The following is a 26,058-nucleotide window of genomic DNA, read 5'->3' as shown; positions in this document are numbered from 1 at the left end:
ATGCGATAAGTGTGGCGCCAGTACTGCTGTAAGTTTATTGAATCAGTTAAGAATGCCTGTTTTACAAGTGAGTGCAATTGCGGTGGTCCGTAGGTGTTAAATAACTGTGATTGTTTATGGAAATCCATTGAAAATTTCGAATTCCCTAATCTCTCTCTTCCTGTTGGGGCTGCTGTAGATATGAGGTGAGAGAATTGCCTGAATCATTATTGATCGTGCGAGGATGTTTCAAAGATTGAATTACCTTTCGTAAATGAGACTATGCTCTTTCTGGTTTTATTTATTGCGTAAATTCGTTCGGTTCTTTTCTCCGAATAATTTTAAGTCGTATGCATTAAGTCATAAAACGATGATTTAAGACCATCGATTGTCGAAAACAAACGACGTACCTAATATGTCCATTAAATTTATGAATGTGATTTTACGATACCATTATGTCAAAGGGTTAATTGCTGTTTCGGCGGAAGATTGAGATTTATCCATAAAAATTATCTTTAACGCGCTCTCAGAAGGACCATGTGTTTTTGTCCACTACAAATTAAAAATCCTCGAAATGACTTCATACTGATAAATCGGATATTTCAAAACTATTTTCTATATAAAGATTGGGCTTCTTCCAACAAAGGATTATCTCTGTGTTTAGAGATCTGGAATAAAACGTAATGTTCTGAAAAGAAAAACATTTTTTGGAGTAACTACAACTAAATATTTCGAATAATAATATCTAGCAAAGTTGTTACTAAGTCTTCTCAAGGTTTTCTTGGTGTGTTGAATTTCCTCCTAGCTGAATCACATCACGTTTTCCGGACAAATCGTTTGAAACTTTCTGGTGATTAATTCTTCGAAAATGTTTTCTGATCGTCGAATAATACTTATTAAGACTTGTGGATGCTGATACAGAAACAATGGTTGCAATGAAATATCATATAAACATTGCGCTCTGCGATAACTATGATTATGGTTTATGGTCGCTTTGAAGCGATAATAAGCCAGAACACCGAAGTAATAGGTTTATGGGCATCAATTTAAAAATCAGAATCAGTTATAATGGCGAATAGGCATTTAATGATATACGACGGTATAAAATTCAATACATGACACGTTGTTCGAAGGGACATATATTTTCAGTTCTTTCGTACGTGCCTTCAACTCATTTTCATCGGGTTTTTAATGGCAGTTTTAATGAGAGTCGCAGTCAATCACCATCGCTCACCTAAACGGTTTTATCTGCGGACACTTAGGTTCGTTCTTTGTTTTTTTCTCTGTAGACGGTTCAAGCCTATTCCGAATTTTATGCACCTGAATATGATAGGTCGTTTCGTTGTTACTGCAAGAATCTAAATAAATCGTAACTTTGCTCATTCTAAAACCGACCAAAAAATTTATGCAATTACCGTCCAGGCTTTCAGTCAAAAATTGCTGGATAGAACACGATCAAATTTCGAAAAAAAATTTATTCGTGAACTTCATAACCAGCTTCCTTTCCACCCATACATAAATTCCAACGCCTGATGCCTGAATGCAAATGAATGAAATTCTCGAGAACTTTGAGGTAGCACATAAGTAGTTCGCACGTTATAACACTTACCAGATATATAATTACAAATTATAATGTATAATTCGTAATGAACCTCTCCGTTACCGATTGATATTCTTGAAGATCCACGGTGTAATCACGTTAATTGTCAATCGATCCGACTAATCAGTGATGAATCAGTGAAAACCTGAAGGATGGGGTACAATAAGTTGAATAGCCAGGAGGCTGAATGCAATAATTTAATAGATAACAGTCAATTAGTTCGGAATATTAATGTAGCATTAAGTCTAATTTGACATTTGAACTGTTGATTGTCAATATTTGCGAAAGGTTCCCTATGAAGTGTAAACAGTTCCAGATATCGCCTAGAGACAAGGTTTGTTCAAATAATGATGTCGGTATCTATGTGAACTCGGCTAGATCGATCGAGGATACAATTCGAAGTAACTCCCTTCATTGAGATGATAAGTGCCTCATGCAGTTTCCAAGATTCGATCGAAATGCTGTCTGTTCTTGTTGTAACATATTTGTTCAACAAAAACGGAGTTGAGGAGCCAAGTTCGGCCAAACCAACATTTTTGTCTGGTCAATCTACACTGCTAGCTTGAATTTAAGCTAGCCAAACCGAACTAATTTATTTTTCCTCGAAAATCTGATAATGCCATAATTTTTTAAAGCTCACAAATCTGAACCCATTGACAATGTCATTTTCCACGATTCTAAACTTTTTTGTCCAAAATTCAACGGTATTGCCCTTTGTATACCCACAATACTTTTCATTGATGATGTTAGAAAGGACAGGTGTGTAATTTTTCCAGTCATCTTCCTGAGCAAGTGCAAATTTTCAGAAGTCTCTGAGAGTATCTATTCAGTGGAAATAACTATAACCTAGTAGACATTTTTCAGGGATAAATGAAAAAAAAGTGATTCATAATATTCTAATGAAAATATTAAGTCCATCTCCACTCCACTTCGCCCTTTATTTTTCTTCCAATTTTTTCGATAGATTATTTTATAATTCGAAAAGCTAAAATCGTTATCTGTTTCGAGCAATCAACGCATATGGGGGAGTCTTGAGCATCGTTTTGACGTTCTCCCAGTTCTAGTGACTGGTACTTCTCAACTCCACTCCACAATCACGCAAAATGACAATCACCCATTGTTTCCCCTAATGACAATTTAGAACCATCAATATTTGATATGGCACCCTCCTTTCTGGGGCCACAGCGGCACGTAATGTTTATGATTTTTCAATGTTTGCTCTCACTTAGTAGAACCGCCAACGTAATTTTAATAAATTCGTTTCAGGTGCTGTTTGTTTGTCTTCGCTTTATCGGTACATTTTTCGGTCACATATCGTTTTGCATTTACGGATGCCTTAATTATATGGGATCTAATGGACTAACAGTGTCACCGGAAATTATGCTCATTTTTCCGATTATTATCCTGTCAAAATAAACGCGGAGAATTTATTCAGATTGGCCGAACTTCTGTGGACATTTGCCTTTGCCATCGCTTTTGCTTATTCTCAGAATAGTTACTGAATATCGTTAAAAAAATCACCAACCAACCAACCAATGCTTTTTCCATATACATATTTTGGTTGAGACTGTCACCCCAATCATAACTCGAGGTTGATGAACTTTCTTATCTATTAAAAATGATTTTAACACGTCTTTCGTTTCAATATTTAGACAATAATTGAATTTTTCCATGACTATTGTTGTTTTTCCTCGTCTAGTTTTCAGATTGGGCTGTCCCTACGTATTCCTGTCTAATAAAATGATGCCGCATATTTCCATAATATTATATTTGTCTGAGATATAGGTCCCTGATGCTCTGAGGTCGTTGTCTCGGTGGAAATATATTCGGTTAGTGATAATACATCCTAGATTCGGGTGACAACCGACATCATTCTTTCCATACTCGTCTCGATGACGCGAACTGTATAGATTTATTAGAAAAATTGCGGTAATCAATCTGGAGATGAAAATAAAATCACCTCGTGAGCTGGCCGCATACGGATTTGCATAAACTGGATGGGGTGCTCTATTCATGGAGATGCATGAATATCTGAATAGGGCTCGGTTGGAAGAAAAATGAAGCAACGACAGTCTGAATTGAAAAAAGCGGGAAATTCGAAGAAAATTCAAAGCTTGAGCATTTTTTCTGTCTTGAATTAAGTCTTTGGAGTTTGGACATAATAGACCCTCGCGTAAAATAAGCAATTCATGTCATAAGGGCTTTTTCAATTCAAATTTCACACTTACCCAAATGTTAACTCTGAATGTTGATTTTTTTCTTATGCAACTTCAAAAATACGTTATTCGAAATGATAAACCAATAGTCAGCAATACGATCAATAAAAAATAAATTTGCTTCGAAATGAAGATACATATAACTTATCGAAAAGGATAAAATGTAGCATTATCTGCAGAATGTCAGCATAACACATAAATAGGGAAACGCCATGCGAAATCGATGCTGGAGTAATAAATTTCCTATCTATAAATAAGGCCGTACACCCCACTTTATTGCTATTTATTTTGAAATTGTGTAATATGGACATGGAATTGAAATAATGGACCATCCAGTTGGTGAAAGATGTAAATAAAATTTTATCTGCGGACCAAGCCGTAACTTCACGTCTACAGCGGTCCCCAGAATGTTAGTTTTTGGCGAATGATCGAACCTCTGGATGAGAGTCCCAAAATATTGTTTTTGTATAAAATGAAAGATCAATGTGCAGAATAATTCATACTTTGAGGGGAAGTAACAAACTTTTGAGGCATATTTTCCGAATCATCTTTACTTTTTTTTCAATCACATAAACTGATTTCGATTATGGAAATTAATTGTCGAAGATTGCTTCTTCCAAGAACCATGAACTCTCAAACATATGTTGGTGAAGTTATCAACGGAGTATTGGCGAAAATTCCGTTTTCCTGGATGATGACCTACTGCTACATAGATCCCTAGAAGAAACCAGAGTATTCCACTTTAGAATTACAACCAAAATGCTAGAATATGGCTCATTTCTGTGGTTAGAGTAGCATCTAGTAAAAAATCCCTGCTCCTTAGGTTTGAGGATCGCTGTTCGAATTTAAAGTCAGTATTTTGGGTCTTTTCGCGGAGCTAGGGAGAGCATATGAAGCGTGTAAAATTGGTTTGAAATATAAGTGCCATTGACGACTCGACCAGACCGATATCTTTGTCACCCTTCAAATGTCATTATAATGGCCGTCCCCGACCGAATGGTCAGCAAAGCCAAGGAATAATAAAAGGGGGGGACTCCTCACTCGACAATTCAATTTCTTTCGGTGATAGATCTCACATAATATGATATTGATATGACGCATACCAAAAAATTTATTTATTTTTTATAGTTCGGATTGAGGGACATGGACCCTATTCAACTTTTTTTTTCCTAAATATATTTGAACTCTCGCTCTTCTCCTTTTCATGAGGAATCCTCCTTTATGCTGTCGGAAACTGACAATGACAGCGGGGTATCTTATACGGGGCCGATGTTTGTTTAAAGGATTTAATAATTCGATTTCGTCGAATATTTTTTTTTGAACGGCGAAGATGAAGTGGATTTCTTGATGGGTTTTCGCCTGGCGCTACTTGAGAACGAGTAGAAAGTCTACACCGTGTTTTTAAATTATCCCCACCTGAAATTTCCAACTTTTCAAGAAACGTATAATAATGTTTGTCGGAAAATATGCGTAACTTTGAAATTTGGTACAAGAATCTAGTACTACGCGAGAAAGTTTTTTCCTAAGTTTTGATGCCAGACACTCTTTAAGTCATGTGTCCTTCCAAAACATATTTTGTCATAAATATATTCATTCTGATACCTATATTTCTGTGAGATAAACATATTTCTTTTTTTTTTCAAGGTCCTACAAATGATGGGTCCTGACCAAAGTGGTAAGTCTTTTTTTTATTAACATAAAAGGTAAACTTTTCTGTTTTTCTGAATTTCTCGGAATCCCAGAATGAAAGAGTAATTCTGAAAAATCTCATGGAAAAAAAAAACGAAAAAAAAATTCATTCACATCAGAAATGTCTTTTTCAAAATACTGATTTCTTTGTAGCAAGGCTGTAAATAAGTCACATACATCGGTGTTTTCGTATAGATTCACAGAAAACCGTTTAATAGGCTGTTGTATATTTGGAAGAAGTCCTTCAGATTTCCAACAAAAAATGACAACAACTTTATGTTGCATATTTCTGCATACCTATCGACATATTTCATGAAGAATACTTATGTACGAAAAATCGATGGATTTTATTTATTTGCAACCGTGCTATTCAGAAACGCAACAAAGTTCAGTAGAAATTAGTAAACGAAAAATAAATTTCAGAGCACCCAGTGGCTCTTATATGAGTTGTTTCAGGATTACTTATTCATTTTGGGGCTTGGGGCACCCTTTATAATATTTATTAAAAAATTAAGCTAGTGTGTTTATTGGATACTGTTCAACTTTTATAATTTTTCGAGATAGATACAGCCGGATTATATCTAGAGACCCATTGAATCGGATATTTCTCTGCAGCAACGTAAACTTTAGCCATGATTTAAATGGAGACAACGCGAGAAGGGAAATTAATCATTTTCCCGAATATCTCCCGAAAAACACTATATTTACGTTCTTTCGATTTCGACAACTGCGGATTTATCACCCTGAACGTGTTGTAAAAAACGTCAACTTTAGAGATCTCCTTGCATTAAGATATTAAATATTGGCGCGAGAGATTTATATGGGGGACCATCGAATAGATGAGAGCGTTGTAAATTTTCATTCTAGCTGAAAAAGGCAAACGGGTCCTTACGGTGCAATAATAAACGGCCACTTTGGCGTAGGAGAAACGTCGCCGTAGGAACGTCACGTGGCTTTTTGCATATGTTTAGTTCTACGGCTTAGAAGAGGGCATTGGACCTTTTCTAAATATTCGAATGCATATTGGTGGATCATTTTGAAGATTAAACCTGTCCATGCCAAGAATACTCCTTTTAGTCCTTCCTCCATTTACGCAGAATAATGTTTACGAAAAATTCGATCACACAGATCCAAAAATCAAATCTGCTAAGGATAGAATATAGTGTACTCGTAAAAAGGAGCGACGCTCGTAAATTCATGTTTTCCTTTCCCAGAATAAGAATAACGGAGTAATTAAATTTCTTACAACAACGGGAATTGAAGAGAGAACCGAGAATATGCGGTCTTCATTACTTCATTAATAATTCAGAGACCAATTTTATGACAAATAATGTTCAGGGAAGCTTGAAATATTCAACACCAATACCGAGATATATAATTATTATTCCCGGGTCTCACAGACATAATAAGAGGAGTTCCATGTTCTAAGAAGAAGTCGATTGCAGATGAAAAACCGCATCATCTGGGCCGGCGTTAAAAAAAACACAATTGCGGTTGTATCCGATTTTGGCTCGCGCTTTCGAACAAACAGAATTATTACCTCCCACAAAATTGAATTTCTTAGAAAATCAGATTATCGTTAATCGTCGCTTTTGACTTGGCTTAATGTCAAGATTTCAGCCAGTAGTTATTCGAGGGTTATGTCACTTCATCGTCCTCAAGTCCCAGATTGAAATCTTATCACTAGAAGAATTGTAAATGTTCAAATATCTTTTGGTTGATTACTTCCGAAAAAAATCTAGTAATTATGTAGGGTAGGTTTACAATTCCGAATACAATATCTGTTTGATGGTTTCAGAGTTATAGATTCTCAAGATCTTTTTTCCTCCTCGGGTTGAAACGCCCTTTCATGCTGCGGCACTTGAAATACCAGTTTGAAAGGGTTCACATCAAATTTGCCTGGCAGTAAAATCCGGCATTTTATCAGTGCTCGGCTCAGGGATAACAATAAAACTCGGACAATCTCCATATGTGGCACGGAATACAGTGTTGATAAATCTTCCCCGTCGGTGACGAAATTCTCATCCCCCTGAAGAAAGGAAAATCTTACTTATTACATTTTTACGATCAGCCTTTTCAGATTAGGGATTCGGCCGCAGCCTCCTGGGACTCGGGAGCGGAATATTCACGCAATCTATATTATGCCCTCGTATTTGCATATCTCGACTGCGAAATGGATCTAAATAAATACTTATCTTTGAGTTTTCGCCGCTTACGCCTTCCTGCTAGTCATTTTTGTTCTTTTATAAGCTGTGATAGATATGGTTTTTTTTTATATAACTCTCGAGTGTGGGGGCGAAGTTACAGGATGGAATATTCATTTTCGATGTTACGTTTCGAGATATTGCAACGTCTATAGGGCTCTTTCTATTTTTCCTTTGTTAGGGCTAAGGAACAGGATATAAGTGCGAAAGAAAATAATGCAGGAATTTCTTAATATTATTACTTCACCTCCTTTTCTTCGAAATTTGGTCAACATTATCTAAGCTATTCTCTACAGAAAACCCAATTACCTCTTGAAAAATGTATTTGTAGTACACGTATCAGAGAAATTCTTGTCATCAGAGCGTGGATATAAAAATGTAAAAAATTCTGTACATCTGTCGTATTTACTGCCTGTAAATTTCTAGGTAGCAGTCCATAGTATCGGGGTTCAATATTACAAAGTTGCAAATAAAATGCTATTATACAGTAGCAAAGAACAAATAATCAAAACATGGCATTTTCTAGTTCACACTCGTCCAGGTAAATGGGTCTTTAATCCCATTTACAAACGATACTTTTTAACGTGCCATAAATTATTATTTTATACGCGCCGATAGGGTTGGAAAAATCGAAAATAAGTATAAATCGAACAGTAAACCGATATAGAAATACTCTAGAGTCATCCCTTAAGTTGGATTCGTTATACGCCATAAAAATGTTACGATCTGCCTTTGAATAGGACCGTGTAAATCATGCTGAAATCTCTCTAGATTTTTACTACCCTAGTTTTACTATCTTGAGGGCAGTTTCACCATAATCCTAATCTATTCACACTCTTACTCACCCTGATCCAATTTGAAAGAGAGATCTTTTTTTACCGCTGTCTAATTTGGTTTTTAACGAATTTTCGTGAAACATAATCTCTACCTGGGATTTCATCTCACCAAATAATTTTCTGCTGCGATCTCATTGGATTTCCAATGTCCCATCTGTAATGATGACTCGACATCATTAACTCGATTGAAAATATATGATGTCCTTGATTCCGAAACTAGAAATTCAACATTATTAAAATAGAAAGCAGGGCTTGAGTTTCAAAATCATCGTAGAGAATTATCTCTCACTAGTACTCTACAAGTTTTGAGAAAAACAGAATTTATGATTCAAATTTGAATGATTCTCGAAAATTTTCCTTTGAGTGGTTGTCTTATCATCTATTATAAGTACTCTTTTGCAGAAGTAAACAATAAGAATAAGTTCCTTTTCGAGTATCATGTAGATCAGAGTTTGAATAATTTTTAAAGCTGTATTAATGTATATTCATATTCATTTTCATTCAAAAATACAAATCTTCAAGTGATTTGGTATTGCTTAAAAATCTATATCAGCGAATATTAATGAAAGCCCCCTGTTTTTCTCGACAAGATCCGACAATGATTAACGTATTAGTGAAAAACAGGGGGGATTAAAACTCATCAAGAGTCTTAAAATACATCCGAAATGTTCATTGCCTCTCCTGTTTTTTCATCTGCTAATTTATTTTATTCCTTCTCGCAAATTACTCCCTCCAAAGAAATTCGAGTGCAAATTATATTCATAATCCCTGTTAATATCGAGCTAAATATAACTAGCAATCATAATTAGCCTCCCCGCTGTGTATGGAATGAAACAAAGGAAAAACACGACCGGCAAAGAAATAAATGTCGTAACTTTTCCTTGCGATTTGATGCTTACATTTCCCCTCACTAGGAGCGCTATGTAATTAGAAGTAATCCTTTGGAGTCGTGAAGAATTTTTAAGGGATGATAATATCATGCGAAATCGGATTTCGCCACAAAAATGTTGTTCTTTCATATAGTTTCATTCAGCTATTCGTTTATATTTTCGATTTTGAGGTTCCTTTTTGACTAATTTTCATTTTGTTTTTTATTCTTCGTGTTGGGTATCATCATCTGTGGTTTCAACCTGTAGAACTATGTGCATTTATTATTGTTTATTCTACTAAATAGAAGAAAAGATGGAGATTTAAAACTGAAGAATGAAAACTGTGAAAAAATCAGACAGAAGTGCTTGATTATAATAAAATTTTTACTATTTTCCCTCACTGTGCGATATTCCAAAATAGAATGCCGATGTGTCATGTGAACGTCTAGAAGGATGTGAGTTTTCAATTTTTTTATGTGCACGTAATAATACGAGGGAAAGTAACCAAGGAATTATTTACTATGACTTTTATTTCCTTGCACAAAGTATAACAAAACCCTTAATGGCATATCGGCTTTTTAAAGACTGCCGTTATTTGGTGGGGTCCCATAATTTCTGTTTGTACATCTAATAGAGCATAATCTTTTCCGGAGACACCGTAAACGGATTATTATATGTGCCCTACGGTCACAAAAAGTTATTATTTTGATGCAAGGGCGTATAAGGACTAAGTAATCAAGCAAATAGAGCCTTCAGAATTCTGGGGAAGTTTATGAGATAAGTCAGTTTTCAGGGATATACTACATACGTTGACATGACAACAGAACCGGCTACAAATAACCGAACTGCAGGAGATGGTTGGGATAGGGGCTTTTTGAAACGTTATCCAGTCAATTATAGGATTTCGTCGGTCTCTTTCTCCCCCATTTTGATTCAATTAGATTTGGAAGTACTTTTTGAAATTTTACTCTTTTAACAACTTGTTCGCTCTCTTCTCATTCAATTAAGAGTATTTTTCCAAATATTCGTGATGAATATTTTATAAGCGAGCACTGAATCTGCAACCTTAGTGATTAATCATCAAAACAGTAAAAAAAAGGTTTCTCTAGCTCCAATAATTATTCTCAGTTTTCATTCTTCGAAATTCGTCTATTCAAGACAAAATATTGGAAATTTATAGTGTAGAATTGAATTTTGTATCAAATTTCGTCATTCATCTTCAGTTTTTCTCGAGAATAACTCTGAAGTTAACTTGAATTTGAATTAATCGTCACCAGATCAGGATTTCCATCAAATGTACTGAAAAAAGTCTCTAACTCTAGAATGAAATGAAATATTGCTCGAAAAGTCACTACATATTGAAAAATTCCTCCAATGAACATACTATCAGTAACTGAATTATTCTACAAGTCGTGGACAAATTGTCATTGATAACGGTTCAACACTTATGACTTCCAAATCGCATAATGGCATGTTCTTGTCAAAATGACGGAAGAATTTCCTGTTTCCCAAAATGGGGAAGTAACTGACGTGAACGAATGCAACACATGAATTTTTTACGTTTCCCCGAAATTAAACTAATGATAAGACTTTAGGTGATGGAGTAAAATGGCAGTTTGGGAGAGAGGACGCATGTATCAACCCCTAATTGAGTCCTGCTCGCCATCCAGACGGTGACACCTGACACCGCTTCGCACTCAATATTTGTCAACTTCGGCGTTTCTGAATTTATCACTTCTATTTCTGGACAAAACCGAAATAATTGAATAAAGAATCCGCCACTGCTTAGGGGAGACGGCAATTATCGTTAGTTTTGAGCGGCAACCGTATATTTCATGTTCAAATTGAATATTTGAATGGGTCGGATAATTTTAGTTGGGCGTATAAATCTTTTGAGGGACGTTAGTTGGGATTTACATTGTATCACTTTCGCTGTGCGTCCAAAGTATTTTCGACCAGTTTATATGCAATAGTGTTAACTTGCTCTTGACAGGGTATAAACAGTATACTGCTTATTATATATCCACTTTCTCTCCCTTCGAATTAATAACATTTTTTATTGGATAAACAACCAAGGGGATATTTCATGAAATTATGTAATCGATACTAGGTCATTTCATTGAAAAAACGGGGTATTAGAAAGGTCATTAAAATTTCCCCATTATCGGTTTGTCAAAATACAGAAGTCGATTCGTCCAGTCCATAATGGCAGTGCTAGACACACCGGCCGTTTATTATACTTTTACTGCCAATAAATTCGGTTTTAATAAAACGCCGTTATTAGCGCGTAGCCAACGTCGAGTTTTATTTATGATCTCCAGTTGCACCACATCCCTTATTAATCGGTGATTGGTAGTGCAAGCAACAGGACCTTATAATTAATGTCAATTTATTCCAGTAATTAGGTCTAACAATGTTAGATTAGCATGGCAACATGTTCTGGGTGTCCGCAAATGGAGCCCATGCGAACTTATGTTGATGACACGTACACAATTGTTAGGCAAATTTGGATATTTTATCACAGGACTCCAACTGTAGGGTTGAAATTACAAAATTGAAGAAATACTCTGTATATCTCTTGATTCCTTGTGGTAAACCTGTGTAATGTAGATTCCCACGACCCACCCTATCGCAATAACGCAAATGGACCTATAAATTTCTCCAATACCGCATTCCTGATTCAAATGAAAGAAGCACCATTCGTTAATTCTAGATATGATCACGACAGACAATGCGAATATAATTCGGTTTTCGCTGTAGAAATGAAATTAGATGGATTGTTCATGAATGCGAGGCAATAAATAACGGGGAAACAGTTAGCTGGTCTACGTTAAAATAAAAATTTATAGTCCATCGCCTTGTTGAATGCAACCGGTAACTCACGGAAGCAATAAATTGATTACGTGGGGGTTTACATCAGAGGAAGGGTTGATTTAGCGGTTATACTCGTACTGCCGTAAAGATTTGTTTTAATTTCTCAACAAGGATTGAAATTTTATGACAGAAAAAAGTTCAGGATGGGCGAGTCATCATAGAGACCACCATACAGTTCTCTATACTCACATAATATTATTATAAATCATCTGTTGGCAATCTTAAATCAAGAGGGCCTCAATTATCCCTTCAGAAAATTCAATTCAATAGTGTTACGAGCTTAAGGGAAGTTTTGCTTCATGCTTCTTGCTTCGTGTTGTAAAAAATCCTATAAGATTTTTAAATTTTTGTTTCCATCTTCATCCCTACTCGAATCGAACGAATAATTTTGCTTTCGATACCTGAAATGAAAAACTTGACCCGTCGCATTATTCCAATCCCACCCTCCCCGTGGGCGGGGTGCATCAAGATTAACATTGAAAACAGGTGTTCTAGTGAGAATTATATACCTGTGATTCATGGGCATAATGGAGCTAAATTCGACGGATTGTCGTGGAACATCGTCGTTCACTTCTCGAATTAACATAAGCGGGGGTGAACGCACGCGAAACGGGGGTTCTTTCCATCTGTTGTGCCCTTTCACATACGACAGTTGTGTAACCTGCTACCCCTTATAATATTATGCCATAATCTTTATTTACGTTTTCCACAAGTGTTCAGAAGTGAGCGCTTCAGATTAGGAAGGTTCAGATTCTTGCCGTTCCTCCGTAGGCAACGATCCTGCACCAAAATAAACTGCTAGTCAAAAGAATAGTCGGATAATTTGTGTTACCTCTTCAGGACAACAAAATTTTGAAATGTGTATATTCAAAACAAGAGAAATGACACTAGCAATGTCAAAGTTTATCATATTGGAGCTTATCAGTACCGCATAACTCAACCAACGATGACGATCAATAAATGGCATGTTCTTTCTTTTTAACTTTCAGTTTAGATAGTTGAAAGTCCTATTTCTCTGGTCGCCTTAACGTTATCTTCTGCTGTTGGTGTTTTTCCGAATGAGCTAGTTTTTTTGGCACGTTCCATTGACCAATCCCCAATTTGTCTCGTTTATTTCGTCGGTCGCCGATGTCATGTTTGTGTGCTGAAGATGCCGCTACACCAATTACAGGCGAAATCAGGCAATATCAAACAATCATCAAACTAATGCCGGAAGAATGGTCCTGCAGAATGCGAGACTCAAACCTCCTCAATTAAATTGGAACGTGATTTTTATATAATTCGGCATTCCCGGGATATCCTGAGCTTGTTATAGAAGTGGCTAATAGGCTCTTCATCCCCCTCGTAAAGACGGCTCGAGTCTAACAATGTCTCAAATATTTGCAGGAAAATGTAATTATTAGGATTGATAACAAGGATTTTCGTTTGAGGGATGAGGGTGATGTGGGAATTGCGTAAGGTTATCCACTTTATTACGGTAATTCGATTCTTATTCAGTACGCGAAGACAGAAATTCCGTTTAGTATATACATAACTCGATTGAGGGCGTATCTGTATACTCTTATATGAGTGAACTAAAATCAATACGTTGTTTTATTAACGACATTTTCTGTGCATTTCATAATAGCAAAAATGGGGATTTTTTGCTTTCCAGCTGGCCATCTGTGACATCGATGTACTCTCAGAAGTGTACAGGGTGAAATATGCACTGTGTCCTAGTCAGTGCACAAAATATTCAGATCTTTGGAATCCAACGTTCATCTACTTAACCTCTTGTTTTCTGGGATAATACTGAAGCAACCTCTGTAAACCAAATTGTTATATTTCCCAGTGATGTTCAGTGTTGACCGATTTCAACGTCAACCATGTAAATTTAGGGGAAGATACTGTATCGTTGGGGATTGGCGAGCGACGATTTTGAACAAACGTAGTTGAATAATTCACATTCTCATCTCGGAGAGTATCCGATTGGGGGCATTGCTACCGTTCAGAATTTTCCTCCGCATTTGCAGATAGCCGACGAATCAAGGTGGTTCAATCAGCTAAAAAGAGTTTACGCATAAAAGCGCAAATTCTCATCGGGTAGAATTTTATTTTAATTACGTTTCAATTTGTAGATTGGTCAATGAATTTGGATTTGGAACGTGACAGTCTCTCTGGGGGCCAGGAAGGCAATGCGGTGGGCATTGTTCGGGCTCTAGGCACGCTGGCCCCGGGCCCCCTATTGACAGGCCGCCAAACACGTACGTGATTGATTGATTCTTTTCAGCGGCATTTTGTACGGATCGGGAGGGGTTTGTTCCGATGTACCAGGCCGCAATTATTCACTCCACGACCGCGTTTTCCTCATTATGTCCTGGTTTATCATTTCTCGTGAAAAAATCCAACAAGTATATCTTGAGGCGAATCTACCTGTTGGTCAGGAAAGCCCTCTATAAAGAATCCACGTACGAAAGCCAGAAAGTTGTATTCCTCTTCAATATTTTCCACACTAATTGGGAAAGCATTCCCCTAAGAATACCCTCCTGACAAACGCATTCAACATTTTTTTCTAAACTATAACTGAGATCTAAGAGAAAATTAATCTCATTGGCAATCTCATTGGTTCCTTTTTTAGGTTTTAGTTCTAGGGAACTCTACATGAATCCACCTTTAAGTGAAGATTCAGCGACAGTAATTTTCCAGCCAAGTTTCATTTTTTCCAAGTGTCCTGAAGTTCAGGTGTCTTCATTGAGTGGAAAGTGCATATCTATGTCATTTTTTCGACCTGTTTCGTCATCGAAAGTGATGTCAATTCGTGAAAAATATATCAACTGGATATATTGGGCATTTTCATCTAAAACATCCATCATTGAGAGGCTGAACTGGCCCAGAATAACGTGGGATGGGGCTGCAAAATAACAATTTTTTCCCCAAACTTCTCCCCCGCGAAATGTACGACCTGCCATTAGCTTGATGAAACCTGTGAAAAATGCATTCTGTTCACGAGCAATTGTTTACCCTTCTATAAAATGCAATTTGTTACTGAATAAAATTTCGTACTGGACGTGCATTGATGTAATTCAAAACTAACAATGTGCACAGTTGAAAGCACAATTTCAGCCCGAGTTCAAGCCGCATACATCACGTGTTTGAATGAAAGGATTAAATGGTTGGTGATAAATAATTTCTGTAATGAAACCGCCAGGTTTAGTGGCACAATCATAATAACCTGCGGTATTGATAGGAAAATCTATCTAGGCATAAGTAATTCATCATTCGAATGGTATTATTGGATTAGGGGTCTATTGTATGTGCAGATAATTCTAATGGTATTTATTGATTTTGGATTTGCGCTCCTATCAGGTCAAGGGAGTATCCGATCCTCCAATTCAAAATTCATGAATCATGTTAAGGTCAATAGGATCACAAATCAAAGGGAGGCTTCTCGCCGATTAGCACCCAATGACATGATCAAGATCCAGGACACCAAATCAGAAAATCGTCACATTTTATGATGTGGCGGTAGTGATATCAATTTCAGTCACTTTTCTGCGAAAAGTTCCCAGGTGGATCAAAGGTCTTCTGATGGAGAAGGTGCGAGTCTTTCAGGGAGAAATCAACTGGTGTGGGGGCAGACGGGCAGGAAGGGAAGAGGTCCAAACGGAAAGCATGGCGCCTCGTAGACGTCGCGACATAATCTGTTTTACACTGACCAGAGATATTGCACTATGGTCCAATAACTCGCATTTCCATTCAGGAGTTAGCATAACCTTTAACTCGGAATATATGAAAGCTAGGGCTTCCGGTATTTCGGACTAACTGACTATATCCACGAGAAAAGATGAACGATGGTATTCATTCGACGTGATATACATTATTTTTATGAATACGATATCGAGGGAATTTTTGGAGAAGTTTATGCGGATAGTATAAGAGGAAGAGTCAAATGGATATTTGCCATGGTCGAAAGTGCAGCAGTGGAAACAGTTCATAAAATGAGGGAGCAGCGGAAATACAACTTCATCATTCTTGAACCAGCACAATTATGTCGTAGAAAAACAGTAATTCTGAATGTGAGTGGAACTCTTCTTAACTAGCGTCTCTATGTTGCATTGACTTCATGGAAACGTCTTCTGACTGTGCCTAGGGAAATTGATGTAGCGTCTCGTAGTCGATGACTCGAAATATGCAATGAGACTGTCTTTTCATCAAAAGAGTTAGAAACTAGTTAGAAAATTATTTCTTTTCATGATATTTCGCCCTCTGAAATTTAAATGGTTTATTTTTTGAGTCGTAAAGATTGAAACAAAGTTTCAATTTTTCTGAAAAAAGTGGGGGCAAATTTTGAATTTATTCTGTTGTGAAAACATCAGTTTTTCATTCGATTAAATTCTTAAACTGCTCTGTTCTTATACATAGCTGGGAGAGGCCATCATTTGAAATGATGCTTCACTTGTTTTTATACCATATTGTGTCTCCTTTTCATTGATGTCATTATCGAATCATTGATTGAAAAAATGCTTTTGACAAATAATGTAAAACTAATAAAGCAGAAGCATTTTTTACAAACAATTTTAATTTGTTTATTCGTTTGTATCAAATATTGGCAGGAAAAACCATCAGTAGTAAGTTGTTTGAAAATTGATTAGGTGAATACTTATTTGGGGGTGGGGTTTTCGTTGCGACCCCCTGTGTATTCAACAAATATCCACTGTGAAAACAAAATCGTTTTTCCTGAAGGATGTTCGGGAGCGAAATGATCCCGTTGTAAAATTCTCGCTCGAATAAACCTGCGAAAGCGCAATGATTGTAGCAGTTAAGGACTTGCTGAAAACAAGATATTGCCGTAATCTCCGTTCTAATAAATAAAGACTTCCAAATACGCATCATCCGGTTCGGGAACAAACGTGCTTTCCCCGGAAGCTCGAAGTGAAACAAGAAGGAAGTCGGAAGTCAGTCGGAGGAGACGTTCCTTGTACTTGGACTGAGAATAATTACACCATATAGTATTGCCCTTCTAGAACAATGCCGGCAGTATATTTCGGAAACTGCATGCCCGAAATGTCTGGAGCGAGATAAATTCGTTATCCTGGATGGTCCTTTCTTGATAATGGCCGAGGAAACTATGAAATTATAGGGTCAAGTAATGAACGCGCATAAAACGATTCAACGGTATGTTCGCCCTTTCTTCGCCAAGATGGGCGATAATTTCACTGTGCTTAATAGCCATCCCTTATTAAAATAAGTATTTACTTACCGAGGACCCTGCTTATTTTACCCAGAAGTCCAGTAATGCAAAAATATTTCAGTTTTTCATTCGAAATCAAATTCTGCCGCAGAAATAAAAATTCATTGTTTTGGAACACCACTATTCCTGATCCTTAACATTTTTTCAATTACTTGTTTCATTCGGGAACAATGGCTCTTGCCTTTTTTCAATGTTTTTCAAGAGCAAGATTAACTTCGTGAATTACGCTACAAATTTCACGCCAAAATTCCAAGTCTATATTTTTGAATTTTTCCTCAATTTTCTCCTGATTCTTTCGTACAGTTGATAATATGCGAACGTGTCTCGAAGGAAAAGTCATTTTTCTCGAAAGCAATAGGAAGGAAGAACTGTAGAGACATTATTAACCTCCCTATATATTTCATACGCAGCAGAAGCCAGCAAGAAGTCAGTTCGTGATTGGCGTGATATATATCTGCTCGTTTTTGAGTGAAACCTTCGCGATAACACTCAGCATGGAGGAGAATTGCCCCATTCATCCGATTTCCTGTTTCCTCCGGATCGTCAACTGTCAAATGAGTTCCCTTATGATGTAAAATCAAGTAGGCTTTTAGTGCCAGCTATAAGAATGGGATCCCAAATGCGTCTCCAGATAACTTCAGCAAACGCCTCGTAAATTTTACTGTATTGATTTTATTGCAAATAAGCTTTACACTTTAAGTGATCTGTCTTGAAATCACCTTTCTTTATTGTGCTATTCTGTTCGGGACAACTGTATATGGCTAAATGCATCTGCGACTCTCGATTCTGACAACGATTTTCCATATGGTTTTTCGGCAGCGTGTTATTGATTCTCATGAACGTCAATGTAGTCTCGGTGATCTGTTACGAAGTATAAACAGATGGAAAACATAATTTTTAAAAGGGGTAATCGTTTTTGAGATATTCAAATTCAAATTTTGTACAGAATTGATCATTTCGTTAAACTTGCAGTGTGACTCGATCAAATTTTCACTTATTTATCGTATGGTTTCGACAATAAAATCATTAACTGCAAGACACCAGACATCAAAATATTACTATTTGTTTTTTTTCTCGACTATTGAGTTAAAATTAGTTTATTCATTGGTAGAAAGAATTGAAAAAGTTTTTTTTCCCAAAAATAACCAGTGCTTAACCGTACAGCAGTTTTATCATGAAAATTGCAGATTAAATGAGTGAAAATTCGATGGACGAAGGGAAAACGAACGTTGTTTGAAATTTAAATGTGAATATTTCGAAAACGAATGGATTAAATGAGAGTGAAAAACATCCAGAAACAATTGAACCTTTATTCCTTTTGACCTTTCCATAAGTCCCTTAAATTTCGCAAACATGATAATGGCCAACCGTAGTGACGCATATATCACCGACATGCCTCATAGAATTTCATTAGGTCATCATCGGGAAAGCAAATTCACTGAAGGAAAAACCGGAAGGAACTTTACGAGGGGCCACAGTCGAATTCGACGGTGTTTCATCTGCCATTCCTTGGTTATGTGTTTCCGCTCCCATTCTGGTCTTGGATTCCTCGCTGAACTTATGACACTGCCATATTTATGGACTAGTTAGTCTACGAAATTAATAGTTCGTGGGGAGGACCGTTCTCTCTCTGTCGCCCTTTTCTGTATCAATTATTCTTGGTGCATTAAAAGCAACACATCTCTTAGTTCTGATGAAAAGAGAGGACAGTGAGCATGGGCTGTTCTAAGGGGGGCAAAAGGGGTTATTACCCTCCGGTAGAAACTTGAACCATGCGGTTTTGTTTTATTTTAAGAAAATTCAATGATAATAATTTCAGTGACAAAATGAAGCTACAGAAATAATCTGAAACAATTTAAGTGTTTGATAAATCATTTAGCTTATAGGATCCGCTGATGACGGGTTGAATTTTGGAACACTTTTCACATGCACTTTGAAAATTTTCGTCCATCCCGCACTGAAGAGAATATCTGGAATCAAATTCACTGAGTGATGTTTTTAAACGTGATACAAGGTAGAAGCGAAGCTTATACGTGCTGAATACGGCTAATTATTACCGTAGTCCTGAACTTCAACATCAATAAAAGGACCCTTAGCAAGATTAAAAATGGATCAACTCGTTGGAAACGCCCATATAATACGGTAATACCATAGCGAAATGTAGCGATTTCACGGATAAGTAATTATTCTGAGGCATGAACACAGGAGCTGAATACGCTGATATCAAGTCATTTTATTGCGCCACCTGATTTTACGATGATAGAGGGCATTAAGTTCCGTAATTTCAACTGGACTCCGCATTAAATAAATTAATGCCCTTTGTTTGATCTCCGGAAAATGCCCGTTGACACACAAGACGGAATTCTGGCCCATTGTTCCGGTTTGCCAAGTTTAAATGGCTCCCGGGCATTTTATACCCTGCAATTTAACTTATTTCGGTTTACGGCCCCGGATTTAATAGATATTCATCTGGAGGAGCGGATTTTAAATCAAATTCACGCTATCGAGACCCTTCGTATTTTAGCGCCGTTGATAAATGGCTGTTGCTTTCTGAATGACAGATGGGAAAATTGGAAATGGATTCTCGTTAAGATTTTCCGCGTAAGAGTCGCCAAGCTTTTGACGGTGGTGTCCCCCATTTAGCTAATAAATAAGATAAAGGAGAATCTTTCCAACGGGTTCTTGGAATTTAAAATTCCCTTTAAGGAAAATAAGAAGACGCGAATCTAACACGTACTGATGATTTAATCAGAATAAGATTTGTTGTATTCGAAAAAGAGGACGTTTTTGAACTAAGAAAATAATGCTCAGACCTTTTACATCCAGATTCTACGACAATCATTTTTCCCAAAATTTCTGAATTGAATTTCCCCGCATTTGGCGCTTTGTTCAAATTATGTATGGAGGCGAACTCTGTTATCAACACTACGAAGTTTTTGGTTTTCGACGCTGCGCGCCATCTGACTTGTACAATTCGAAGGGTTATTTTTGGTTTCCTTCGTGCATGAAATGACATTCTGCTGCGATAAAAACAGAAAAAACGTGTTGTTTGTTTTGGCCTAGGTTTTGGTTTCTTATTTCTACAACCTCCACTCGAATTATCTCCACTTCCATCGAGATTCAGCAATAAACAGCCACTTTCCAATTTCTCAATTCTACATCACATCTCGCTGCTCTGAAAACTTTCATTCAGCTGAATGATAAATTTGAGAAGAGAATATGGAAATTTGTGTGTTAAATTGTAGATAAACATGGCAAATCAAAAAGTTTTATAGAACGAGATGGAAAGAAGGAAGAAAACATGATATTTCACGGGATTTTTATTAAGAGAGTGCTTTATATCCTTGGTTTATTTTGTTGTGGTTCAGTTGACTCGACTAGTACAAATGATTCGGTTGTGAATGAAACTAATGCAGTCCTCAGACCAGTTTTTGAGAATTTTCGAAATAGATTTGAAATTCTCAAAAATGAAGAATTGCAAGTGTCCCTCATTAATGTAAGGCAAGTACATATTTCGAAAGCATTTGCTCACAGATTGTTTCATTTCAGAATTTATATGGCTCCCTCAACATCTTAAATAAACGTTCTGACCCAAGGATCAAATTAGAGAGTTTGTCTGAGAAACTAAAAATTAACATAGACATTATCAATGCTGTTCTTGAGAGAGCTAAAAGTAGTTTCAAAACTCACAACAGTACGAGTATTGCTAAGTATAAGCAATCTGTGATTGTGCCTTGTAAAGACGATACAACTGAAGATGTATCAGAGATTACAGACTCTTTGATGAATGATGCTTCTGAGAATTCCGTTGGAGAAAGTAAGAAGCAGTTTGATTACAAACTTGAGTTTCTCTAATATACAATTTTTTTAGTCCTACGCATCCTATATTATGACCTCTGGGGACTCAAAAATGCTTTGAAGAAAGTTTATTTTCTTTCTCTCACAAGTACACCATTTTCTGAGAACGCAGAAATTATCGACAACTTTTGTCAGATTGATCATTCAAAATTATGGAAGACTTATATGTCGCATAACATATATAAAACGAGAAGAGTCATTCTTTTGATAGACCATGGAAATTCGATTGATGACAATTTGCTTTTCTTGAGTAAACTTTTCGGTAAGCTGAACCTTTTATAATGGTTGAACTTAGAATATCTAATCATTTTGGATTTCCAGCTAAACAGATGATATCTGTCTTGAACGAAAATGATAAATTTACTATCATTGCAATTGCTTCAAAATGGTCATCTCTTACTGTATCTGAACCCTGTGGCAATGAGCATTTACCTTCGATTCTGACGGCAACAGATAATAATAAAGAACTCAGTTACAGTTTCATCGATGAATTAAGTAGTAAAAGCGGTAGGCATTTTGAATTAAACACATTTTCTATTGTGAAATATGTATTTTTTTGTTATTTTGCAGAAATCACAGATCATAGTATAGGCATCAAAACAGCAATGAAAATGGCTAGGTTATTTTATGCTGGTGAAGAAACGGTTATGTTGGTATATATAAGTCCTGGTATGCAATTTTCTATGTCTGAAGCTATGGATATTATAACAGTCAGCGATATTTCATCTCCTCTCATTGTCAACACATGTTCTGTGTCATCCGGTAATATGAAATTGTCCACAAAGAAGTATGCCTTATTCAAAAATTATACTTTTAGGTGCCTTACCTGATATCAATGATATGAATATATTATCGAATATTATGAATGACTTCTTCATAGAAAAAAATATTAACAGTAAACACCGAATTTCAAGGGGGCATTTAGCTTTTATAAATGATCAGTCCTCAATTGGTCCTGCTGTTGCTCGATTCTATGAAATGTACAATAGCCGACTTCATCGAACAACTATCAAAGTTTCTCTTCCAACATGGGATTCAGTTTCACATGGTATGTACTCAAATTTCCAATCATACAGACAAGGAATGATTAAAGCTTTTTTGTAGATCTAACAACTACGTTCAGTATTGGTTTTCCTATTGGTAATAGGTTCATTGTAATAGGAGTCGATTTATATTTTCCGACATTTTTGAGGGACATCATTTATTACAGCAATTATCAGCAAAATATTACCGCAATTCTTATGGATTCTGCAGGTAAATTCCAGAATTACAAACTGAGTATCGACATTTAACCATTCTCTCTGAAATTTTAGGAACTGTTCTTATACATCCATCTATCCCTGCAAGAAAACTAGAGAGGCAAGTCAAATTTGCACACATCTCCAAATATCTACCTCAAGATTTTGATACCGACATGTTCTTTAAAGCTACAGAAGGCACTTTTTATTCAGAAATAACATCTGTAGGTTTTTCAGTTATAGTTATTCATCAGTTATGCTTATATGTAAACTTTTTTTTTAGAAATCTTATATCTGGAAACATATAGATAATATTTATGTGATATGTTTGGCTGTGAATAACATTGAAGATGTTTCGCTAATTCCGTCAAAACTAAATTGGTTACCGAGTTTGGCAAATAGTCAACTTCTGTCGTATCTCATCGATCTTGCAGGCAGCAGCGCAGTCTGTAAACAGTTTGGTCAAATCGCCAACATGGGTAAGACACCCCAGTTTCTTTAATTGCTATTTGGTGTGAACAATTAGTATGTACCATTCCTTAAAAACTAACGCTAAGAAATCTTTTTGAACCTTGAAGGATGCGAAAACGACACGTCATTAGTCAGTTTTAATGCCCAGTCGATCATCTTTTTTAGATTTCAAAGATTCTTATGAATATACAGATATCTTTTAATGCCGTGATCTGCGTTATTATGTATCATCCCTTTTGAAAGGGGATTAAGTCGAAAATCAGACAATTCAGTTTCTAGTTCTATTCTTAAATTTTCCGCGTTGCTCCGAATATTTACTCATTATAGCTGTTTCCAGAGTCACCATCACTGTACCTAAGCCAAAGCTGCTTCCACCACATATCCCAGAAAACCAACGAATCCATAACATTAAAACTCTTGCCATACTTCCAACGGGATAACATATTAATGAAACACGAGGGATTACAGGACGGTATCAGGGACGAATTGGCGGGCTTGGTACAAGCCGCCGATTCGCTGAAGAAAAAACACCTGAAGAGCGTCAACGTCGATTACGTTATCAGGAGATACGTGGCCACCAAGACCGGCATCGCTCACATATTTCCGGGAGCGTCTTTGGAAACGAATTTCGAACCATCCAAAAGGCTGTGGTTCCTCCGCGCTGACGAAATGAGAGGAAGGGCAGTTGTCAGTCCGCCATATTTAGACGCCGGCGGTGCAGGTTACATTGTGACCATTTCTTACGCCACCCCTTTCCTCGTGATAGGTATAGATGTTACATACGGTTTCATTCTGAAGATGATCCTAGAGCAAAATTTCGATTGTTTCAATAACACCTGCTTCTTGGTAGACGACAGGGGGTATCTCGTCTCTCACCCGGACATAATAACCTCGCTGGAAAACGAGAACGAACCGGTGGAACAGCTGCACATAGTGCATAAGGAGTCGTCGGTAGCTAACGACCTTCTGAACCACGAGGAGTTGGTCCAGAAAAAGGCCTGCAACGATTACGCTTCCGCCACTATTCAGAGATACTACCAGTTCAACCTTAGCTTCCCGGACGTGCTGACCAGTTCAGTTCTCGGCGAACCTTGCGTTTCCTATTCTATCGGCGCGATCGGGGGTACCAATCTGTTTTTCGGGATCGTCAAAGCCGCCTGCCCGATCACCAGAACCTTCTGCCCTTGCAGCGTAGTCGACAGGATATGCCTGAATTGCGGCACAATGGAGAAGCAGGAGTGCGAGTGCCCGTGCGAGTGTCAGATCCGGCGCAGCAGTTGCAGCAACTATACGACGCATGACGATTACAGTATTTGCCACACGGCGCTCGCGGGATCCTCGTCAGAACCTATATTCAAACATGACGTACAAGATGACGTTTCCCCTTGCTTTAATCCGAATTGCGAAAGTAGGTACTCGTACCTTTCTTGCCTGGGCGTTGCCGGTTGCGAGTGGTGCAGGAAAGACACTTACGGATTCACCTTGGAGACGCCCTTCTGCACCGGCATGTCCTCCTGCTTCAACGGCGTCTTGGGAGGGCCGAGTCCCTACAGAGATGGTAATACAGGGGGTGCGCGCGTGTTCTCGTCGATCAGGAACACGGGCGTAGCGCTGGGTTTGATAGCCGCGTTCGGGGTCGTCTTCGTCTTAATTATCTTCTGCCTGCGTTCGTACAACAATGTGCCACGCAGTTCGAGGGTTTACCTGTCCGCCAGACAGGAGCACTTGCACATGAGCGATCTGCGCATCAACGACGACTTCCTGGAACAGGGTAACCACAGCGATAAGTTGTTGATAGAGGAGAAAAAGAGGACTCCGATATCTCCGTATTGCGTAACCTCGAATTACTCGAGACCGACAACGGCGGCCGATTCTGACCACGGCTATTCGACCATGACGCCTCACGATGAGTCCGAACATCTGTCTTTGGCTCCGATCGAGATCGATTCGTTGGAGGAGGACCTGTCTTCGGACAGAGCCACGCCGCCTATTAAGCACAGGGCACAAATGACGAGGATACCGCTTAAGAATTGTATTATTGTTCCGGTGACCGTGCACCGACACGTTGACGCGTCTTGATTCGTTTCAAAACTGATACGAACCTGTATAAATTGAGATTAACTGCATGATCATTTTGACGGTTATCTGTCGTTTTGGATGTCTGTTATTTATCGTTACTAATCGTGCATTTTATTCCCCTATTAAATTATTACCAATCAGTCATCACTGCCGTTTCAGATATTTTTATCGATAAAATTATCGCCTTATTGACTGACTATGTTTTTTGCCTCTGTTATATGAAGCGAATTGGCAGCTTGTTTTTTTTGGATATATATTTTTTTAATGAAGGTTTTTTTATGTCGTAACATTAATGCAGAGGCAATTGACAAACTTTGAAATTACAGAACCAATGTGTACAAAATCAACATATTTAAATAAATTTATGAAACCTTCGAATGTTGACGTAACTTTAAAATTTGTGTCTTATGGTGTTTGTAAATAATGTATATATTTTATATTATCAATAATATTTTCATAATGCTTTGTGATTTTTATTGAGCATGAAACGTTTGTAGTAGGGCTCGAAATCTCGAAAAATATTCTCTAATTCAATTATCTGCAACTAGTCCGTGGAGGGTAAACAACCCACCATTCCGAAATTGTGCGCGAAATTTGAATTCCTTCAGATGTCTTGATTTTGCCAGTTTCTCAGGCCTATTTTTAGAATTCTTCTTCCATAAGAACCTTCTACGAAGAAATTGTTTCAGCCGTTTCTTGGTACGACGACAACGTAAAACATGGCTTCATTTTTATTTATAAAAGATTCACACGACTTTGCATACCAATACTTTCTTCGATTTTACATCCATTCTTCATTTCAGATTCATGTTTCTGTTTTTGAATTTATCCGTTTTAGAGAATGTTCCCCCCTCTCCGCCGAAATTCAATTAGTTTTTCCATTAATACGTGATTCAGTTTCAATTATAGAATATA

The 26,058-nt window shown here is 37.2% G+C and overlaps 1 protein-coding gene across 2 annotated transcripts; it reads left to right on the top strand.

Moving 5' to 3' along the window:
* LOC123321330 (VWFA and cache domain-containing protein 1) lies at positions 1-25,606 on the top strand. 2 transcript variants are annotated; one of them, XM_044908813.1, is made up of 11 exons: positions 1-185; positions 5,440-5,470; positions 21,047-21,314; positions 21,369-21,617; positions 21,677-21,862; positions 21,926-22,117; positions 22,173-22,403; positions 22,460-22,609; positions 22,669-22,817; positions 22,877-23,072; positions 23,402-25,606. In XM_044908813.1, exons 3-11 carry the CDS (start codon positions 21,281-21,283, stop codon positions 25,141-25,143), a joined length of 3,129 nt encoding a protein of 1,042 aa, XP_044764748.1. In that variant the 5' UTR covers positions 1-185; positions 5,440-5,470; positions 21,047-21,280; the 3' UTR covers positions 25,144-25,606. The 2 variants fall into 2 exon arrangements, with proteins under 2 accessions (XP_044764748.1, XP_044764747.1); XM_044908812.1 differs by lacking the exons at positions 1-185; positions 5,440-5,470 and adding an exon at positions 20,509-20,993.
* The last annotated feature ends 452 nt before the right edge of the window (positions 25,607-26,058 follow it).

This window comes from Coccinella septempunctata, chromosome X, assembly GCF_907165205.1.
Source record: "Coccinella septempunctata chromosome X, icCocSept1.1, whole genome shotgun sequence".
Lineage (NCBI taxonomy): Eukaryota > Metazoa > Arthropoda > Insecta > Coleoptera > Coccinellidae > Coccinella > Coccinella septempunctata.
The sequence above is the reverse complement of the archived record's forward strand: the minus strand, read 5'-3'. Positions and strand labels throughout refer to the sequence as shown.